General features: G+C 46.9%; 1 protein-coding gene across 1 annotated transcript; it reads left to right on the top strand.

The window, feature by feature from the left end:
- The first annotated feature begins 1566 nt into the window (after positions 1 to 1566).
- Positions 1567 to 23402, top strand: ghrhrb (growth hormone releasing hormone receptor b). The gene is made up of 13 exons (XM_062452375.1): positions 1567 to 1886; positions 6635 to 6743; positions 13531 to 13638; positions 17025 to 17125; positions 18160 to 18257; positions 18345 to 18477; positions 19033 to 19186; positions 19436 to 19496; positions 19619 to 19688; positions 19845 to 19936; positions 20063 to 20192; positions 20314 to 20355; positions 20768 to 23402. The coding sequence occupies exons 1-13, from the start codon at positions 1788 to 1790 to the stop codon at positions 20954 to 20956; spliced, it is 1386 nt and encodes a 461-aa protein (XP_062308359.1). The 5' UTR covers positions 1567 to 1787; the 3' UTR covers positions 20957 to 23402.
- The last annotated feature ends 134 nt before the right edge of the window (positions 23403 to 23536 follow it).

Below are 23536 nucleotides of genomic sequence, written 5' to 3'. Positions count from 1 at the left end.
GCATCTGGCCTCGTTCGTCCCCTGGGTGTCCTCTGTGGGCCGTGGCTCCGACTGTGTCTGACGGTGGGGGACACAGCTGTTAGCAGTAGGTGTCCTGCTCTGACAACACATCCTGTGGACGCACACACACACACACACACACACACACACACACACACACAGGCACGCACGCACACGGCACGGGGGAAGGATGTTCGAGTCTTTGGGAAAACAGAACACGGGGTCGACCCAGTCTCGAGCCAAGCATCTGACGAGGCTGCGAGGGTCCTGTTCACATGGTGAGGTTGTCCGCCGGCCGCCTGTCTAATTCTGGTGTTGTTCTCCTCCACAGTTCTCTGTTGGGGTTGTAAATTAGGGTATTTTCACGTGCTTGTTGAAAACACCGCTGGTTTGGATATCAAGGGATGGTTCTAGATGTTTTACCAGTTCAGCAGGGTTCAGCTGGGTTTAAACTGAAAGAAAAAAAAAAACGAATGAGAGAATCAAAATCAGTTTATACTGTATGTAACATGTCAAGGAAGACAACGATGAAAATAAGATTGAGATGACAGCCAATAAACCCATGAGTGATGATATTGGTTGATGTAAAGCACACTGTGCTAAGCTTGAATCAATATTTTGCATCATGCCGGTATGCTGAGGTAGGTTTGGGTTCTTTTTCCATTGATATGATTGGGAATAGAAAGGGTAGAGGAGATGGATATCAATGAGACAATCATAATAAATTGTCTCAACCCCGAGGAAAAAGTCAAGTACCTATCTTCCAGCGGATATTTCACTCTGCTCAATATTGCTGCCGACTCACACAGTATATTGCAGAGGAACACAAGCAAATGCACACACACACACATGCACACATACACGCGTGTCTTCACACATGCATACACATGAACTCAAATATAGTCCACAATTTCCTGGTTGGAGTCTTACAACAATCCTTTTCATTTTAGATGAGGACTTTCATAGGTCAGGACAATACAGACAAATGTGTTTGTATGCCTACAGTATGTATGCATAAGTTACATATTTATAACTATCAACTAAATTGCTTTTGCAAATTTACAGTACAATACAGTAGGCTATGATAAGACAAAATCAAAATGAATAAGTAAATGGTTTGAAATGATTGTATTTATAATCAATTGTTTTGTCTGCTGGTGTAAAACGCCTGTGAAGTCCCATGCTGCTGAATTCATATGGAAACATCATCGGGTCGCTTTCCAATAGGCTAGCTGACCTCTAATCATTTCGTTAACCAACATTGTACACAGTAATTATACGTCTCATCGATGTATGCAAGAATGCTAGGCTTCATGTCCTAATTAGCTCAACTTTAAAAAGGTTAAAAGTGCGTATTGATTGACATTACTGATTCTGTTTCAATAAGCTTAGGCTATAGGTTGATTTTGGTAATTTTGTGTTGCATTAAGAGTAAACAAATATGGCACATTCGTAGCCAACCAGCTGCGTGTGCGCAACCTGTACCAGTCGCAGTGGTTTTTCAGGAGAAGGCGCGCGCCTTTTCCGTTCATTGGAGTGCTGAACCTCTTACCGGTAAAGGTCCCGGCGACGATGCATTTGTCTACCCGTTTGATTACCGCAAAACGTGTCAGTAACGAAGGAATGCGAGAGGACGAGTGAGTTTTTTTTGGGCAATAACTAATAACAAGGATGAGAATAGCCTAATGAAAGTGTTTTTTCATTGACAAACGAGAGTTGAAGAGGCTGATTTCGACTGGATTGTTTGTCTTCTAGTTTCACTGTACCAATCAGTTGAACCTGAATCTATGACTATGACACTTACCAAAATTCTGTCATTATCTAAAAGACGGATGTCCGTGTTATTGTTCTACGGACTGTGGCTGTACCTGAACGCTTTTAAATCGGTAAGTTACAGTAATACTAAATATTTACATGAGTAATTTTATTCGCTGTTTATTAGCGCAGGCATATTCCAGGGTAGATTTTAGGATCAGACCTTTAGGTGGGCTCAGCCCACAATGAAAATGTGACATGGATACAGTCCCTTGCAAAAGTGTTAAACTCCCTTGCTAATAAAGCAAACATTTCACTGGATAACAATTTACATTTAGTCATTTAGCAGACGCTCTTATCCGGAGCGACTTACAGTAAGTACAGGTCCATTCCCCCCGAGGCAAGTAGGGTGAAGTGCCTTGCCTAGGGACACAATGTCATTTGACATGGCCGGGAATCGAACTGGCAACCTTCAGATTACTAGGCCTACTAAATATTGAATGAATGAAAAAACTAAGAAGGTCCCTTTTTTCATGAACTACCAGCATCAAATGAAACGATGTGTCAACAATAAATAAATATTGTTTTAACACACAAAAACTTATTTAAGATAATAATAATAATTCATAATCTTTTTCTTTTTTACATTTGTATTATTATTTTTAGGGGTGCTGAGATGAAATGTAGGTGTGCTTGAGCACCCCTAAAAAGAGTCTCAAATCACCACTGGCATATTCAAAGAAACCCCCATTCTTGATTTCCTTCACTTATTTTTTCTCTCACAAACACTTAATTCGATTAATGGAAACAGTTCCCAATTCTGTATTTCAAGATAATTAGCTCACTCGTGTGAACTTGCTCCACGATAATCTTTTAGACTGCAGTCCAACAGTCAAAGGTGTAAAACCCCGGAGAATAGCCCACCAGTACATTAAGTGAGTAGACTAATCAATCTCAGAACAGCGCCCCTAAAACCGCACCTTGAATTGGCCTTTGGCATGGATGTCGGTGAGTTGTAGAGAAAGAGAAAACATTCTTAGCTTCCCTCGTGACTCTATTAGTACAGTGATATTGTAGACACTCTCTTCTTTACTGTGCCTTCTGCACAGCCATGGCTCTATAAAACTATTTGACAAAGGGAAAAGCATTCATGTTCATCTTCCTATTGAAATATTCAAAACCTTTGAAGCCGTTCTACTAGGCCATTGAAAAAGGGAATTTGTGTAAAGATGGAAAATCATGTGCTATATTTTTCTTTCATATATAAAAATCATATTTAAAACGTAAGCGTAAGTCATGCACGTAATGTACGCGAAAAATAGTTTTCCTTGTTATTCTTGTTAGTCTGTTATTAAAACTCACACCTCATTAGTGAAATTGGTCCAGTCCCATTGTAGGCTAATATGTAAAACCAAACATGGAGGAGTAGTACACCCCACGATATTCTCCTAAATCTATTACATGTTTCAAACAAAGTCCTGAAAGAAAATCCCAATTAGCTAAATATATGCCATCCACATCTTAATGAACAATAAGACAGCCGGATTAATACGTTGTGTTGGAGTCATAGTCTATAGTTATTTCAGACTGCTCTGAGCCAAAGCTGGCCTTCACCGAAATGCTAATGATCCTATACGTTCATTTATTTGCAGTTTTCCTGAGGGTGCTATCTATAGCCTTACGGATCAGGACTCTCTCTCTCTCCTTCCTCTGTCTCTCCTCTTCTCTTCTTCCTCTCATTCATTCATCCCTTTAATTCCCTCCAAGTATTAATATCAAGATATCAATGTCTAGTTCAGAAATATATTTGGGATTTTTGGCATGGGCATGTGCTGTCAGTGACCAGTGAATATCTGTAGTGAAGAAAAATGCTAATGAGGCCACCCTATTTCCACAGTAACCTGTCTGTTGCATGTTAAACAGCACACCCTCTGCAAGAACATTTCCACCAACTGAGCAGGTGTATAGAGAGACTGACCATGACGGTTTGAACTCGTTACCGTCTGGATCACGGTGTTGTATAACCAAACCAGACTTGTGTACGCGGTGCCTAATAAACAGCTTCACGGCGACTGCCCCGTGGGACTCAGGGTGTCCATAGGCCTCGTTACCATTAGCGACGGTGGTCGTCACACCTGGGCCATGTCGCGTCAAAAACACCTTGTGGTTTCGACCCCCTGAACGGCCAGAGATATGTGTGATTAGAGTGAGGGAGATGGAGAGGCTGGCTTTGGGCTGTTGGTGCCCTATGATAATGACATGGTGAAGGCCGCTATTAGATTACCATGTAATTGGATGCTCCTAACCAAAGCCATTTCCTGTGTGTAGAGGGCTAGTCTAGGATAAATTATCGCTAACCATCAACGTGTTGTACATAACGAGTCCATAAGTGTGCCTATAGGAGCATTGGGTAATGGGATTAAACCACAAACACACACACACAAACACGCACACACACACAACCGCATACACACATTTAGACTTTCTTCTCCATTGTAGATAAAGCTACAGTCTGAATCAGATTGACCCATAAAGGGGACATCAATTGACTGTGCTTGGCTGCATGTGTCATAATGTGTCTGTATTAAAATAATCTGTCAGGTCACCCTTCTCTATCTTGTTGCATTAATGCCAAACAGTGTGCTGGCCCATTTGTTGATACAGTACATCAAATTACAAAGAGACTCGAGGCCACACATTTATGTCTGTCGTGTGTCATTTTGTTTGACACATGAAGTCTTTTTCATTAAAAAATCCTGTCTGGCGACTTGTTTGGCACCATGGATTTAGTCGGTAATCCTTAAATCAGAGATGAGGATGAGGTATGAGTATTCACACAAGCCATGGAGAGGAGGAAAGTTATTCTGTTGAGCTCGTCTTTCTCGTTCTCGCTCTCCCTCCTCCACTCTTCTTTATATCTCTCCCTCCCCTCTTCTCTTCCTCTCTCGCTCTCTCCCTTGAACCCTTCTTCTCTCTCTTTCTCCCACCACCACTCATCTTCTTTTCTCTGTCGCTCTCCCTCTCTGTCTCTCTCTCGCTCTCTCTCTCTCTCTCTCTGTCTCTCTCTCTCTCTCTCTCTCCCTCCCTCTACCTCTCCACCCCCCTCTCTCTAAGCCTCCGTCTGCCACGCATCTTCCTCTATCTCTCGCTCTTTCTCCTTCCTCTCGTCTTCTCTCCCTCTCTCGCTCTCCCCCTCGACCCCTCTTCTCTCCCTCTTTCTCCTTTTCCTCTCCACACCCTCTGCGACACAGGGTATCTCATTCCGAGTGGAGGAAGGATTTAGTAGGTGCATTCTCTGCATGCATCTGTCAGAGTTAGGGAACCTATCATGGAACTCACTGCTGGGTGAAGTGCAGGGTAAGGCTGGATTAGTCTTTTTCTCTCTCTCTCTAGTCTTTTGGCAACTGAAAAGCTGGGCTCATAGTAGTAACAGACTCTTGTTTCCTCCAGCAGTGAACTCCCACACATAGTTATTGTTCCTCACACCTAAAGCTGCCTTCCCAGCCTAGATTCCCCAGTGCTTGTACGGATAGCACGACATTACACCCCCAACACGCACACTAACGCGCACACGCATGCGAGCGAGCAAGCACACACACACCTGGAAGGAACAGCGTGCTGACAGATGCAGTACAGCGAGCGATGGGTTGTGAAGGGCCATCCGTTTAGCTGTCCAATCAGTGTGAGTGTGTCCTCTCCGTGGACAGCTCTGCCCCCAGCAGCACTGCCAGTAGGGGTCAAAGGTCACGTTCACCTGCAGCGTCGCCATCTGCCCAGGGACGTGGGGCGCCCGCTGATGATGTCATGCACCAGCAGGATCAAATGCACATCGTTGGCCGCGAAGAGACTCGAACGTTAATTACTGATGCACTTCTGCAGACATACACATCTCTCACATGCATTTTCATTGACGCGTGCATGCACACACACTCACACACACACATACACCTTTTCTCGCACACTCTCTCAGACACTCTCGCACCTGCTCAATTACACGGCAACACATACGTAGATAGTTAGCGATCCCCCCTTTTTTTGTTGTTGCATGATTTGACATTTGTCTCAATTTACTCCTGAGGTGAAGGGTCACTTCCCTTCTCTACTTTCCCTCAATGCAGACGCGGGGAGTGACGAGAAGTCAACAATGTGAATCTCTTGAAGTGCTAATCGGCAAGACACACATATTGTCTTGAAATCCGTTTTTCCGTCATTTCTTTTTGAGGACCGTTTTCTTCTGTGCGTCAATTCTGTTGTCGTGGAGTTTTTTGGGTCTCCCTTTTCCCCCCCCTCTCGATCCCACGCCTTGCACACGGCGAGAGGCGACAGAGCCTGAACGGGGGAAAACAACGTCAGATGTTTTGAATTCCCCAAAAAAGAAAGCCGGTTTGGTTGCTCGTCGGAGTCCGTGGGCGAGGATCCAATCGCCGCAGTGGCTGCCAAGCGATGCTGTCAGGATGTCCCGGTCCAATGAGCCGCTCGCTCACTGTCTGTCTGTCAACCACAGGTCTCCATCAGTGTCTGGTGAGGGGGGGGGGGGGGGGGTAGAGGGTGGGAAGGGTATTTGTGTGTGTGTGTGTGTGTGAGGAGGGGATGCAGTGACAGATGTCGCACAAATGACGAAGAGAGAGCGGTGGGGATGAGGTTTCCAAAAAAGAGTGCCGGGGGGGAGGGGAAAGGGCGGGGTGGGTGAGTAGGTAGGTGTGTGTGGGGGAGGGAGGGCTAGTGGCCGATGGGAGCCCTTCCCAACCACGCGGCGAGTCCGATGGCGCTCGGACCGACTCGGCGGCGTCGAAACATCTCCAGACGAGATGTTCCCGACGCTCTGCGCCGTGTCCGCGGTGTGGGTGACTGACGTCCCTGTTCTCTGACCTCCCCGCAGGCCGAGGCGATCCATCCCGACTGCGCCTCGGTGGCCCATCACATGCAGGCTCGGGAAGCCTGCATGAAGACTCGCAAACAGGAGAGCCGCAACCGATCCACCACGACAGGTCAGTATGCACTATATATCTATAGTCTAATATACTACATTGTCCACCCGGGAACTCATGATATTCTGGGATTTATGCTAAGGACCCAGTACAGTGATTTATATTGCCCAGGGCCGAGTCATTGATTGCGGAGATGAAGAACATCCATGCCCTTCATCGGTGTTTGATTAAAACTGTAGGGAGCTTATCCACCCCTTCTCCAGGTTACTGGGATCTAGGCCAGAGGAACCATGGAACATTAGCAGGTGTAATCAGGTGTGGCAGTTTCCCCCCCCCCCCCCCCCCCCGATTCGAGGCGCTCCGTTGAAACCAGAGCCATCTCGTATCGCTCGGGGACAAAGATGAGGATCAATGGAGACTCCCATCGTTATCGCTCCCATGGCCGGTGTCCATCGCGCGTCGGGAGCTTTCGGCGCCATCTGGGTTTTCGTTTTTTTTTCAGACCTCCTTTGTTTCGGCTTTGGGAGTCGCTCAACGGGGGTCACTTCCATTGCGTAGCCATCTTGGAAAAGGAGAGCGGGGAAGCGGGGCGTGAGGAAGGCCGGGCCCGTGAGAAAACTCCCGCCGCAGCTGTTGTCACTCAAATCAATTCCGATGGTTTGTCACGGTTTTCTCGCGATCGGCACCGCCGGGAGGTGGGGGCTGTTATTATCGGGTGTGGTCAGTGCGGCGTTGGGTCTTCACCAGCCAACTCCCTTCCGGGGGGGGCAGTGGGGGGGTTGTGTGGGAGGGGGGGGGGGGGGTTATGTGTGTGTGTGAGTGTGTGTGGGGGGGGGGGAGGGTCAGAGAGGAGGGGGGGTCGCTGCGCCCGCCTCCCCCGTACACCAATTCAGCCCTCAGACTCCCCCATCTCCACCCCCCCCCCCCCCACTCCCCACGCACACACTCCTTCCCCGGGCGGGGAGGTGTTTGTGGGGGCGGGGCTCGTCTGGTGGCCGCACCGGACGCCAAACGTGTCTAGTGCTTCACCGGCGGGGGCGGGGCTGACGCACGGGAGCCCGGAAGCAGACATGAATATTCATGACTTGTTGACCTGAAGGACGTAACAGAACAGCCTGGCCCAGAGGGTTGAGACAGACAGCCCTCGGCAGTTCTCTACAGCCACTCACACACCCTCCCAGCTACCCTGGGAGCTGGAAAGAGGCAGGCTAGGACTGGATGGGTCTCGGCTTTTCCACCGCTTATCCGGGCACCGACGACTTGTCTTTGACTCAGCACCTCACAAACTTCTGCCAGATGAAAAGTGAATAAATAGTTCATTCGTCTTCAGATGAGAAGGACGCAGAGAAGGGGGAAAGAGAGGGGAGCTGGATCAGAGGTGGAGGGGGTGGGTGGAGATGGTGGTGCTAGGGGCTGGTGTCGGGGTGGTGGTGGTGGAAGTTAATAAGGGTCAGCCACGAAGAGCTCTCGTCTGGCCTTCCCACGGCCTAATTACCGGTCAGCTAATGTGAGGGAAAAGACAAGGAGCTGACATCTGTGGAAACGATGAAAGGATCACAAGGTTAGAGAGAGGACAGGACGGATAGCGGAAAGGCAGAAATAATTGAGTGATGCAGGGGCAGGAATGTGAACGGCAGGGGAGTCGCCAGCCGTGTTTTACCGTGGCTGCAGCCCCGGACCTTTTGGGTGTAGTCCCGAATGTAATTTGAATATCTCAATGATATCTATATATTTTTTAAACAATGTGTGTGATGTGGGAGTTTTCGTACATACATTTCGTACAGCCTGTCAAAAGAAATGAAGTGTCTCTAGCATGTCAGTGAATGTCGCTAGCTCTAACTAGCTAATTGAAGGGGTGTGGGTCAGGTGGTTCCCGCTGAGTGACAGTCAGTGACAGCGGGAGGAGCGTCAGCGGGAAGATACTAGAGGAGAAATGGCAGAACATAATAACAACAAAACGATTTTTCCAAAGGAGGAGTAAAGATAATAATCTAGCTTGTAAAAAACCTTTGAAATTGCCTGTTGATTTATGATATAATCGGATTTGGCACATACATTCATGATAACAATTAGTGTCAATTAATGTCTATATTACATAAAGCTCCAAAAACTGTATTTTGCTCTCAAAATTTGCAAAATAATTTGCTTGCACGTGGTTCATGCTCACATTCTAAGATTATGTCTGTAGCTGAGGTCAAATTAAGCACAGGCTACTCAAGGTCCGATATTAGGTTTGGGCTAAGCCCCGAATGTTAACTATGCCTGGCAATGCCCCTGGTGAATGGAAGTAAACAGCCTTTTTGGGGACAGTTATCAATAAACGGACTTGCTTCAGGTCATTGTCAGGTGAATGGTGTCATTTGGTGTGTGTACGTACACACTGTGTAAGTTCAAGGTCAAGTTCCTTTATAAAGCACATCGAAAAACAAGAAATCTTGCAACCATAGTGCTGTACAATACCAAAAAAAAACACATTTACATCAGAATTAAATAGAAATGGATCAAACAAATCAAACATTGTCAAATGTACAAATAAAACCCCCTGTGCATCTCAGACAACATCATAGGCTGTAGAGAAAAGATGTGTCTTTCATCTAGATTTAAATATGACCATTTAAATACGGTCTGGGTGCAAGGACGTCTTTCACCCTTCCCGTTTGGCATTTTCACGGTACATTGCCCACCCTGACCCTCCTGCCCTGTTCCTCTTAAACACGGCCACTGTCATTAATGGCCTTACCAAAAAGAACTGCAAGGTAGGCCTACTGGTTGCACTCACAAATGTAACAGATAAAAGGGAGAGCACAGTCGAACACGCACGTGTGCGCGCGCAGCACGTGAGTGTGTGTCCGTGCTCCTGCGTCTCAACACGTCCCCGAAGTTACCCTTTTATCGGTTCACAACGAAAGGTTACCCAACTTTACCCAATACAAAAACAAATAAATAGCATTTCCTTTTAACCTTCGCAATGGCGGGGGTCTGAGACAGCCCGACTGTTAAAAGAAAATTCCTCACTTTGTTTTTGTATGCGGTAAAGTTGTCGCAATACGACGGTGGGTCACAATGACTGATGGGTCAGAATGACCCGAAGATAACACAAGGGTTAAGGCAGCCAGATGTGTCCGTTTAATACACGTCGCTCATGACTTCAAAGACCACTCGAAGAACATAGGTCGATTCGACAGAGGTCGATTTTGCCGAATGAAGGATTACACAGTAAATACGTCTTTGTTTCAACAAACATCATGCCAACAAACATCAGTTGGGCAAATGCGTGAGACATGAGAGCCCCGTGTTCATCTGATACAGTATGGGGTTTCTGTTTCGGAAATGGAGGAAATCACCACTGACTGTATGTAACCGGTGTGAATCGGTGAAACTCACTCCTCAGGGATGTAACAGGCCACCCGCGTCAACGAATAGATAGCTTTTCTTTGGCGTAGCTGGTAGCGGTTGCGCTTGGCAGTAAGAGGTGGCGCGTTCGAGCCGGGGCAGGAACAAACATCGGCCCAGGAAGCCTTCTGACGGAGCGTGGCCGCGTCTGTTCCTCCCCCCGTTACACATGCCCGGTGTCTCTTTCTGCCTCCTTCTCTCGCTCTCTCTTTTTGTGCTTTCTTTCTCTCTCTCCTTCTTATTTCACCTCTCCATCTCCCAGATGGCCGCGACAACGCAGTAACCCCAGTCACATATCGAATCACGTCTCCCACTGAAGGATCTCGCGTGTCTCTCGCGTCCAGACGACACCCAGCATTTTGCGCAGTATCGTAAACAGTGTTAGGGACAAGGGCTGTCAGCGTGGAGGACAGAGGCGGCATTAGGTTGTGCACTGTAGCCCTCAGCCTGGGGGGGAGGGGGGGGGGAGGGGGAGATTGAAACTTGAGAAGAGAAAAGACATGATCGCCAGCTCTCAGCTCTCCCATCCAACCTAATTCAGGGCCCTTGGCAAACCAGATCATGTCTGTACTGCAGCCCAGGACGATATAAACCATGTCTTTCCAATAACACTGCTCCTCTAGTGGACTATAAACCTCTATAAATGTCAGATGATGGATTTTTTTTTCTTTTTTTGTATTTACTGGACGTACTGCCGCGACGCACAAAAGACCAGGAGAGACAAGATTCTGACCGGAAAACAGGCATACTTGACTCCATGTCCTCTCACCTCTAGGCATTTCAGACCGCAGGTTTTTCGAGAGCTTAAAGAACACAGTATAAATCAGAAGATAGTGGAGTCACCGGTGAACCTTTTAGTGTCCCCCTGTAATACCCTTCTCCGAGGTAAGATAGAAAGATAGCTCGAGCTTTGATTGGAAAGCTTGCAAACGTTTGTCGAGCCCAACTTACGGTGCACGTCGCGCGTCCATAAGTGCGCACGTGATTTGGGGTTCGTCATTCTACGCTCACATGGATAGGCCTAAAGAAGGAGTCATAGGTTCAGCTATCCTAATGGAGATAACCGCTCCTGAAATAGAATGGCCACGAATACGACAAAAGAGACATTTTGCTTGACACGCAAAGTTTCCGTTTCGGAGAGTGAGGAGGAGGGCGTCTGAGCCAGGCGATTAGGCTACTTAGTGCACCTGCGGATGGAGAAAGGGAGAGAATCCCTCCATTCATCCATCACTCCAGCTCCATTCTCTGACTGAGAGCAAGACTCTAGCTAATAGCTACCTAACGAGGTTGATTACTAAGGCCACCGGCGACACCTCTCAGCCTTCACACTCGGCACAACGGGAAGAATTTCTCTTTCGTGTTGTGCAGCCGTAAACAAATATAAAAGTGGTCATTCATTAGCCGGAATTCTATTAGCGCCCTCAACTGAACAGCCCGGTGCTAAACACGGCCATCCTTTTCCATACACGTCGCGGTAGATATGACGTTAACGACACGGCCGTTATATATCGCCTGAAAACTTTGTTTGACCAGGGAGAAAGGACGCCGCCAACGTGACTTGGCAACCTCAAAACAGAATTCCCGGTGTCAGCCAAAAGCTATTTTTTATTATGAATGAGAAGTCGTCTGACTCAGTGCCTGTTTTAATTGATGCTGGTCTGAAGGTCTTTGATGTTGCAGGCATTCCGGCTGGGGAGAGAACGAGAGAGAAAGAGAGAGAGCCAGAGACAGACAGAGAGAAAGAAAGAGAGAGAGAGATAGATAGAGAGAGATGGCCCTCTCATTACCACTGGAATAACATGTCATAGAAGCCATGTGGGCGACAGAGAGGAGGACTTCAAACGTCACTAAATCAAATGCTCCTCTCCCCAGACTTGGGGGAACCCCCTAGAAAAATGCAGTTTTTCTTTATGGGATGAGAACTAATACATTAGGGGTAGAATTTTACTAGAAATCCAGACATTCAAGCCGGCTGAAACAGTTTAAGAATGGAATGGAGAGAAGCATATAGTTTGAAGAGAGAGAGAGAGACAGGATGAGTCACAGGGATTGACATCCAAGGGTTCATTAGCATTTGGAATAGATTGTCTCGTCTCTTCTCTAAGACCTTGGTCTTATCTCAGGAGTGCCTCTGCCTACTCAATAAGAATTAGACACAAATCCCAAATTGAACAAACCTTCTTTCATTAGCTTTCAACAGAGTCAAATACATATTCTATTTGTCTTTCTGTTTCACTCTGTCTTTCTTCCTTCACCTTTCTCCAGGTGAACAAATCAAACGTGGTTTGTGGTGACAGTATGTGTGTGTGATGTGTGAGTGTGTGGGGAGTGATTCAGCATGTGCCTGCCTTTGCATGTATGTGAAAAGGGCCAGATATGGAATTTTGGGTGTAAATGATGTGTGTGGAACCACATATTCTGTGTGTGTATATTTGCGCACAGGTTATAAGCGTGTCCAACAACGAGAAACAATTAGCTTACCAGAAAGGCCATAGAGAAGAAAAGGATCTTTGGATCTTCTGTTGAAACACCACCCTTGAGCTCTCATTAACATCACGCCGATGAAAGAGAGAGAGAGTGAGGGAGAAACGGGGGGAGAAAGAGATAGAACTAGAGCGATGGAGAGAGAGTGAGGGAAAGAGAGAGAGCATGAGAGAGATAGGGACGGAGGGAGGGAGAGTGAGGGGGGGAGAAAGAGCTAGAAATAGAGAGGGGGATGGAGAGAGAGAGAGGAAAAATGGATAGAGAGAGGAAGGATAAGGAGAAGAGCACGTGTGAGAGAGAGAGAGAGAGAGAGAGAGAGAGAGAGAGAGAGAGAGAGAGAGAGAGAGAGAGAGAGAGAGAGAGAGAGAGTATATTCGGATAATGCTCTCTTTGTGGACGTGCTATCTATCACCTCAACCCATGTCGCACTTCACTTCAACACACAATTTACCTTCCCCTTCCCTGCCCTCTTCCCAAACGTCCTCCCTCACCCAAGTAATATGACACAACCCCCATTACACGACCCCGAAGAAGAAGCAGTGATGTTTTTAACACCAGCATTTAGCGTTAGCCGTGCATGGGCGCTTTCTTCGTTTGACTTTCCAACAGGAATTCCTGCCAGTTGTCCATCCATCCACACTCTCCAGGATCATATCTTATTTATTTTTTACCAGTGGGGACTGACATTAACCGTCTTTCAGGGGTTGATGAAGATTGGATTTACATTTTCAATTACCTTCCAGGTCGACCTCATTTTTTTGTACAGGCTAGCACTGGTATTCTCAAACAGCCAAGAAATTGATTATTAGTCTTTATCTTAAAAATTGTCCTTCAGTTGAACCCTATTATGACATATAGCTTTATAAAGTTCACAGCAGACTCATGTATAGAGGTATAAATCAGTTTTCTGCCGGTCCGCTGAAGGGAAGTGACACGCCATCCTAACATCCTGTCTTCCTGTGTCCGTCAGGCTGCCGGACGGAGTGGGACGATATTCGCTGCTGGTACCGTGCCGAGGTTGGCCAGGTCGTTAGCGTCTCCTGCGCTAACGTGTCCCAGCTCTTTGCCAACAACCAAGGTAACGCCCGTCTAACCTTTGACCATGTGACCTCTATGAAAATACCAGGAAGTCGCTGAAGCATCACAGTCAGCCATGTTTCGCTCTCATCGTTGCTAGGGAAGCCGGAGACACATGATTAGCAATAAAATAGCTCAGCACTGGCTGTGCCGTTGTGTTCCTACAGAGACAAGTTTGTTTGTTTGAACTTTGACCCTGGTTGCCGCTGGCCTTTCAAAGCACAGCCAATGAGATAACAGCTGTAGGGTATGTGATGTAGCCGACATGGCATAACACTAATAACAATAATAGAATACTAACATTTGGTGTTTCAGAATTCACCAAACTGTACCGTAAAAACATCATGTACGGGAAGGAAGAGCAGTCAGTTGGGGTGTTTGGACCTGGATGAGATTTTCCAGGACCTTCCTTCTTTTGCATAAAACTGAAATGCCTCGTACACGAAACGATGTGCGATGTTCTTCACACACTGCGGTTAGCGCTCGTGTTGTCCAAAAACACGTGAACAGCTACCTTGCGCACCGGGCGCGTACCTCTACGTTGCCCCTGCCCCCAGTGTCTGCTCCCTGCACCTCACCTCGCGGTGAACGGAGACCACATTTCTTATCACGACTCCAAAGTTTGGGTTTACTCCCAACGTCGAATCTTTGGACATCCATCTTTGGAGTTTATAATTTGTCTGAGTAGCCAAGGTTATATTTAGCCTATCTGTGGATGTGTGTTATGGTCGGTTTGTGACAGTGTTTTGAACGAAGAACTGGGCCCATTGTGGACTTAGGATCTTATGGATTCCTCCACTGTGAGATAAAGCTCTGCTTCTCCAGGCTGTGTATACATGACACCACACCCACCCAGCTGGCCCACCCAGCCAAGAAAATCAAACAGCCACAGACTCTCATGCCTCGTAAAATGGTTGATGTTAGATAAGAGTAGCCGTTGTAAATGCGCGTATGGCTGTGTAAACGGGTAACGTTTGTGCACACCCAGACACGTCCCTGTGTGCGTGCAGTGCCGTTTGTACAAGGACCGGTAACTTGTGTCCTCTCTGTGTATCTCCTTGGAGTCCAAAACAAACTTAGCGACGTCCATATATATATGCGGAGACAGCTTTATGATGTGCATGTGGAGGATTTGTGTTTGCGTGTGTGTGTTGAGGCAGGGGTGCTGTGTGTGTGTGTGTGTGTGTGTGGGGGGGGGGGGTTATTTTTCTCAGTGAATGAGGGACTGCTCAATAACAAGTGAAAAAGAAAGAAAGAGATGAAAAGAGAGAGAGAGAGAGAGAGAGAGGGACCTAAAGGGAGAGACCCTTCATAAAGCTCTTGCTGAAGAGAGAGCGAGTGAGACAGAGACGGACGCAGAAAGAGCCCTCATTAAAGCTCACCGTGTCACTTGAGCTCGGGCTTCAGTGTGTGGAGGTGTGGGGTGAGGGGGAGGGGGAGGGGGGGGGGCCTTGGAGAGGGTAGGGGGGTGGAGGGGGTGTTGTGGTTAGTCGTTCACAACCTCTTAAGTCAGTTCGGGATAGGTGCCCTCTCCCTGACTTCCTCCCCCTCAGACTCCCCCTGTGGGTGAGACGTCCACGAGGTCCGTGGATCCCGCCCGGCGAGAGGGCGAGAAACACAACGCACACAAAGACAACGAAATAATGGGGAAAATCAAAGGGTTCGCTGGGAGAGTCAAGAGTGTGAGAAAGGAGTGTTAGCGCTGCTCGTTAGCCACATTGGTTCAGCGTTGTTCTGTCTCTGGGGTCTTAGCCCTGGCCCTGGCCTGCTCTTGGCTATCTCGCTCAGCCAGCTAAATCACCCGCCCCCTGACAATGTCTGCAGGGCTCCAAGCTACGCTAAGCACGCCGCAATATGCTAATGCTAAAACATGGAGAAGAATTCCGACAGGCTAAGTTTTCAGTCAAACCACCCACAACTCAATCCCCCACACTCTACCACGGCAGTCTTGCGGAAAAAAACGGACAAATGTATATCCATCATCCACACGGCAATGTCCTCCCTCCACACAATCTCATACTTTTAACTTTTCTCTTGGTCTCTCTCTCTCGCATGCATACGCACACACACAGTTCAATATGGATCTTGTTTGCAGTAGAACTTGTGGGAGTGTGTCCAGTCTAACTAACTCTCGACCATGCAGGGACATCCTCCTCAGTTACATCCTCCAACAGTCATTCATATTCATCATATCCCTCCGGTCATTGGTCCTTGAGACATCCAGCAGAGCTCTGAATGAAGTGGTCAGGGCAAGTTACTATTCTGTTACAAGCGGTTATAATTCTTCTGTGTAAACACGTGTGCACATGAACAGGATGCCATAGTGTGTAGCTTGGAGATTCATGGCCGACAGCTGGAAGGCTGTGTGTGTTCAGTATGTGTGTGTGTGTGTGTGTGTGTGCATTGTGAAGCATTGAGAACAAGACCGCTTGTGTGTGTGTGTTTTACGATGTGTGTTATCAGTCATCTTTCCTCCAGAGGATGAGGGAGAGGCGCATCTCCATATGCCCCCCCCCCCCTCGCCCCCCCCACCCCATGTTATTAGGAAGCAGATGGAATTATGGTCCATCCCATTAAATCCTAATGAACAGGACGGGAGGGATATATCTCCTGTGACCAACACTCCTCGTCCATCACAGCATCAGCATATGTCACCGTGTGTGTGTGTGTGCGCTTGCGTGTGTACGTGTGTGTGTTGTGTCTCTTCGGCTCACTCCATCCATCATGACGGTGGCCCAGTTATGTCAGTGAATTTCACCCGTCACAGAAAATGGACGGTTGTCCACAACAGACAACGCGTCTTGCACGTAGGAAACGTCTCGGTGACGAGGGATTGGGCGCAAGTGACCTCACCCAACGTTTCCGGGACCCAGTGGTTCGAAACAGCGACGGTCTTACTGGACGGGCTATCTCTGGGTGTTGCCAGGAGTCTAGATGTATCAGCCGAGATAAACCTCCAAGTCATTCTGACCCTCACTGACCCTTAGCTGCTCTGCATATTCATATCTGTCAAAACACACCAGTCTTGGAATGTGTTAGAGCGCAACCCTGTTGGTGTTTTGTGTCTCTTGAACACACATCCGAAAACACACATACACTAGCAGTTTTTGTTTTGTTTTTGTTGCTTTTTTAGATTGCTTGGACTACTTTGTAATATGTTCATCCTGCCATCTGGCCTTGGTGGGATCTTTAGGCCCAGCTTAGGAGTATGTGCATTCCTGTCCTCTTCCTTCAATGATCTCTACATCCTGTCATCTGTCTTTTTCAGCGACGCAGATATATGTTTTTAGTGTGTGTGTGCAAGTGTGCAAGTGAGTGCCATAATGTTGAAGTACGTGCGTGTACGTTGAAATTGGCCTGAGTCTGATTGGCTGCCGTGTCTCCCAGGTTACATCTACAGGAACTGTACGAAGGAGGGCTGGACAGACCTGCACCCGTCGTACGAGGAGGCCTGCGAGTTTGCCGAGGACGCGGAGACCGAGAGCGAGGTAGACGCTCCGCACTTTCCTTAGCTGTGACTCGCTCGCTCACCCAGAATGACTCGCAGCCTTTGATGTACGTCTTATGTAAACTGCTTCCTGTCTCCCTGTACAGCTTTTTTAGGCTCCATCTGTCTTTTTGTCTTTGTGCCAGCCTATCTCCCTGCCGGGCTGTCTGTCTAACTATCAGTCTGCCTGTCTCGCAGTTTACTGTCAACCTCCTGTCTCACAGTTAGCCTGCCTGTCTCACTGCAGCTGCATTGCTCCTATGCTAAACCTGAGAGGGGATCCGATTTTTGATGAACACAGCCAGGCGTCATTCGTATCACAAGCAGCATCTTCCCAAGCGGATGTTGAGTATTCCTCATGCGTGAGAGTCGCGGCTCTTGCTGCAGGGCAGGCCCCTGCACCCGCTGGTCAGGTTGGACGCGAAGCCTTAGTCTGAGACGGAGTCCGAAATGGGGGGGTTTGCAGGAAGGACAGATAAAGAGACGAGCTGGGTACAGTTGATCGTTACAGTGTGCAGCCCCCCCGAGGGTGTCCGTCTTCTATCTCCCGCCCTTTCCAACGGCCCCCTTTTTTCCTCTTCGTCTGTTTATCCTCATCCCCATTCTCTTCTGCTCTCCTCCCTCACGGCTGAACAGAGGTGTTTAAACTGAGACACACACATTCATTTCCACTACCGCACACTGAAGACCAGACACGTGCGCACGCAGACACACACACACACATACATACACACTTACTTCCCCGCCAAGCCAGGGACAAAGAGCTGGAGCATGGCCTCCACGTGATGCTAATTGCTAATGCTAATGCTAATTAAGCTAATGCTAATTAAGAACAGTCTTTCTCCCCAGACAGAAATAAAACTGTATTTTTTCCTGTCTGGAGAAATGAATTAGCTGCTTGCACCGCTTTTTTGTATAATTAGAATTTGTGTTGAGCAAATCAGCATCAAGGGCCAGGTGGAAGGAAGAGATGAGTTTTCCACTTTCCCAGAAAGTGAGATTTACAAAAGCCTTCCGGATTGTTCTTTTTTCCAGACGACGTACTTCTCGACCTTCCAACAGGTGTACACGGCGGGCTACGCCACCTCCCTCATCACCCTCATCAGTGCCATCTTCGTGTTCACCGTGTTCAGGTAAGCCGGCTGCTCAAATGTAGGTGGAGAATACAGTGGAACGTGAAGGCGCACCAGGAGACAGGAAATGCACTCCCCCTTCAACAGGAAGTTCCACTGCACCAGGAATTACATCCACATCAACCTGTTCTCCTCCTTCATCCTGAGAGCCAGCGCGGTGTTCGTCAAAGATGGGGTGCTGTTCGCCGACGAGAACCTAGACCACTGTATCATGTCGACGGTGAGTGCAGCATGGCGAGAGAGGGACCTTCTCCATCGCCCTCCATCCCTCACCGTTGCGCATGCGATCTTTCCGTGACAGCAGAAGCCCCGAGTGCAAACCCTTGTTCCCACTCCGAGGTGGGGGTGGCTCTCTGTAGATAGGCACGAACCCTCATCTTTAGGGGCTTTGAAATCGCCGCCCTGATATCGACCCCAGTCTGAGTAGCCCTCTTTCACACCAGGGGGTCCATATTGACAGTGACCTTGCTCAGAGACTAATTAGAACACGCACACACACACACAAGCCCCCAAAAAACTCTCACACATTAACTGACTGAACCTACACACACAGACACACGCACACGCGCGTCATTGAGCAGAGGTTTTCAGATATAAACAGATCGATGCACTTCGCGGTGATTATGATCAGTTCCCCCGTGCACCATCCGGCTCTCACACACCTCCCAGGGTCGCCATCGGTGACAGCACAGGCCAATCGGAGTACACGAGAAACATTGCCTGAGACACCGACACGTTACTGCAAAGGCCAAATGTCGACGCTTTCTTCCTGCAGACTTCCTGCAAGTCGGCGGTGTCCTTCTTCCAGTTTAGCATCCTGGCTAACTACTTCTGGCTCCTGGTGGAGGGCATGTACCTCCAGACTCTGCTGGCCCTCACCTTCGTCTCCCAGAAGAAGTATTTCTGGTGGTACACTCTCATCGGCTGGGGTGGGTGTCCCTCTCGCTCTCTTTCTGTCCCAGTCCCGGTCGGTGTCTCTCTTTCTTTCTGTCTCCGTCTCTCCGTCTCTGTCGCACTCTCCGTGTTCGGATTGGTGTCTCTCTGTCTCTCTCTCTTTCCATCTCAGTCTCTCTGTCTGTCTCTGTGGGCGTCTGTTTCTGTCTTTCTCTTCCCCCGTGTCTCTCGCTCTTTCTGGATCTTTCTCTCTCTCTGGTTCATGCCTGTCGTCTATGTCGCAGGTCTCCCAGCTGTTATACTGATGGTGTGGGTCCTGACGCGCAACTTTTACGATAACCGAGGGTGAGGATGAATCTTGCACCAGCAGATGTGATAGATGCGATTGAAAAAAAACACCCTTTTGAGGGGACGTGGTGGATGATGACGGGATGATGTGTGGATGATGTTGCTCTGCCTCTACGTAGATGTTGGGATGACACGGATGTGGCCTTTATCTGGTGGATCATCAAAGGGCCCATCACTGCATCACTGCTGGTGAGACTACAAAAACAAATGCGACTACAAATCCCATCACGACCTAGGCTGTTTTGCCTGTCACTTTATTGGATGGTATGGAATGTGTGTCATTAAGAGGAGAAAAGACAGTGCACAGGGTGTGAGCTCAGCCTAACCACGTCCCCACCTGTTCAGGTCAATTTCATCATCTTCATCAACGTGATTCGAATTTTGGTCCAAAAGCTCAAATCTCCCGGTGTTGGAGGGAACGACGCCAGTCATTTCATGTAAGTCACCGAGAAATATCCTTCCATAAGTACACACACACACACACACACACATTGACACCCCCTCCCACATACACTCATAGATATATTCTTATCTCTGCTCTGTGCGTGCGTGTGTCCGTTCAGGAGACTGGCCAAATCCACTCTGTTCTTGATCCCTCTGTTTGGGATGCATTACATGGTGTTTGCCTTCCTACCAGAGAACACGGGAGAGGAGGCCCGTATCTTCATAGAACTGGGCCTCGGCTCCTTTCAGGTGTGTGCGCGCGCGAGCGCGTGTGTGTGTGCCTAGAAACTCGAGCGAGGAGCGTTGTATTTATTTTTATGAGGACATTTACTGCCGTAAGTGTTGTGTAATATATTGTCTTCTCCCTCAGGGCTTCGTTGTGGCTCTGCTGTACTGTTTCCTTAACGGAGAAGTAAGCAGGGAAGAGTTATACATCATGGAGACAGAGATACATTTGAAGTCATAAACATATATATATATTTTTTTGATTATATTGTATTTGTATTTTATATTATATTGTATTTTTATTTGAGATTATATTGTATTTTTATTTGAGATTATATTGTATTTTTATTTGAGATTATATTGTATAGCTCTGCCAGTAGTTTATTTTATTTTGTTGTACATTTTCTAAATTTTCCTTTTGTTCATTATGTTTAAATGTTCACTGTATGCACCTGCCCACCTGCCCACCAAAGTAAATTCCTTGTTTGTGACCACCTACTTGGCGATTAAACACAATTCTGATTCTGATATGATATTTCCTCACCGAGTAATATATGTCTTGGTGACAGTAGTATTTGTGTGTGTGTGTGTGTGTCAAGGTCCAAGCAGAGCTGAAGAAGAGGCTATGGAAATGGCAGACTCAGGGCTACATGAGCTACAGTAAGCGGCGTCGCACCCTGTTCACCGAGAGCAGCACCGTCACCCAGATCTCCGTCCTGGAGAAGTCCAGCCCCAAGGAGCCGCCCAACACGGACACCCTGGTCAACAACACTGTGTCCTCGGTCTGAAAGAAGGCAAAAACCCCTGCCTCTCTCTCTCCTCTTCATCTACCTCTCCTCCTCACCCACAGCCTCCTTCTCCTCTTCCCCCTCTTCCTACTCCCCCTAACCCATCTCTCTCTCCCCTTCTCTCGTGCTGCTTGGCCCTTTTAAAGAACGGATTATACCCTGTGGTGGCCAGACCTCAGATATTTCTCTGAATGTTGAACGAATGAGAAGTTTTGTGTCTTTGCTGAAGTGAAGGGTCACTGGATAAGTTAAAAAGACTGTTCTTTAGGGTCCTTCTCGTGGCTCTACATTGTGTGCCTGTTAACTAGTTCACGCATTTTATTTGATGATAACAAAAATATATATCGTTGATTGGTTTCTAGATTGGCCTGTGTATTGCTATGGTCAACGATAATGTTGCTAGTGAATGCTTCAGGTTACCGTAAAGCAGCGGAAACATTGCTTTATTACCCTCCAGCTTCACGAGGACACATACAGGATATGTCCAACAGGGCAATCTGAATGAGCGTGTTGTGCTTGAGTTGCTGCTCCAACTGACAGACATTGTGAGACGGGCAGTGTGGCTAATGGCCAGGCTCGCATGGAGAAAGGCCTATGAATGAAGGAGGAATCCCACGCCTGTTCCATTTGTGTGAGGGCAGGTGTAGGTGAGGGGAGGCCGTCTGAACAGGTCCAGATGGAAGGAACCATCCAGAAGGCCCCTCTCACAAGGAAACAGTGTTCACAGTGAGACAGGGCTACCATAGGGACCTCATGAGACCTGTGACACCATTCAAACACTGCCAGGGACATTAGTTTGTAGAAAGAGCAGAACATCATGTAGTATCCTCCTCATCAACCAAACTGTACAGTACCGCTTTAACCTTACTGATTTCGACTACATGCAAGATGTTGCACAGTGCATTAGCGCACATCTGGAGCACTAGACTGTAAAACGTGTTTTATTTAAGATTTTGAGGTTTTCTGTTTGAAATTGTATATCGTACTGTCGTGCTGTTGTAAATAGACATGAATGAGTTGTGAGGTGTGAGTGTGCTTTGCACAATTTGTAAGCATTGCTTCAAAACATTTTACAAGGCAGGTTAACCTGCTCTAGGATTGAGTTTGAAGCCTGTATTTTTGTATTGCAAAGGTATGTACACTGCTGAAAGAAACATTATAAATGGTAAATAAGTGGTAATCAAGTTATATTATAATTTAAATAAATCAATATTTTATATATATCAACTGAAAGAACACTTTTAAAAAGAAGACATGTGTCACTATTAGGTACTGTATATAGGATAGTGTAGGAAACAGGTTTTATGTCAAAAGATTTGTTACATTAACTATTTGCAAAAGAACAACCCTCAAATTGAATGTTTAATTTGTGATGAATGACAATATATATTCTAACAAGGAAAAAAACACTAAAGCTAAAGTTGTTATTTTGTAAAGGGATACAAAGATATTGTATGCAGTGAAGCTACTGTAAATTGGCTAGACATATTAAATCCAGTAGGATTATTCCTAGTTATTGGATGATTTTGTGTCTGATTTGAAAGCAACATCTGGCCACCAACTATACACGCTAATGAGACTGGATATGATTGGCTTCAGCAATGTTGCCAAAGCTCCGTTGAATGACTAACCAATCATTATCTTCACTCACTCCTTATGTTTGTGAACCTTGTAGAACAATACTGCCAGTCCACCCCCCAAACAATACAGGGTCTGTGCTTAGAAACACGCTTTGCTTTACTTGTATTGTATGTATTTTCAATGGTCAGTGTATAAATGTTTAGGCCCTGGGTGATTTGTTGGTGTGTAGGTTTGAAAGGACGAGGTTCAAGTGGCCGTATAAGAAGAACTTCATTATGCTCGCACTGTCTAAGGCAAGCTTCACATCTGCAGACACTGAAGGGTCACTAATGGATAGAGGTAATTGGTCGTTTTCTGACTGGATTAGGTAGTACTCCGGATTTGCTGATCAGAGAACTGTATTTGTAGATGGGTCACTGCGGCCTAATGTTTTGAAAGACAGCCATGGATTTGCACTCCTTCAGATATCTACATACAGTACCTTTGTAAACAATATCGTATTATTTGATAGATGTAAGCAGTGATCTGAAAACCCGAAAGGAAACAACCAACAGTGCCTTCACTGTGTATCTGGGTTTATTTTATCACCACTCTCTAAAAGGTAATGCCTTTTGTTCAAACTCATGAATTAAATTGTATAAATAATCTTAATTTGTACAGTATATATATATATATATATATCATATATTAATACGAGTGGTGACCATACATTGGTATATCAACATTTATAATGATGTGTACCACGTTTTTCCTCTGTACATTGTAGCTGTGGAGTCCTAAGACAATTACATTGTTCAGAAGGAACTGCACACAGCTTTGCATTGACTGTATGATTGTAAGCTGACAACACGATCAATTGAGAACATTTGACTTGGGAGGCATAATTCAAGAGCTCAAGGGGTGAAGCTTTTGCTGTTTGTAAAAAGTATTTATTTTGCCCTCTGTAACGGTGCAATTTTCCATTCCCAGGTTTCTGACGACTACATGACTGAACGTTTC

The sequence above is a fragment of the Osmerus eperlanus genome, chromosome 26 (assembly GCF_963692335.1).
Source record: "Osmerus eperlanus chromosome 26, fOsmEpe2.1, whole genome shotgun sequence".
Taxonomy (NCBI): Eukaryota; Metazoa; Chordata; class Actinopteri; order Osmeriformes; family Osmeridae; genus Osmerus; species Osmerus eperlanus.
Note: the sequence above shows the minus strand (reverse complement) of the source record. Positions and strands in the feature narration are given on the sequence as shown.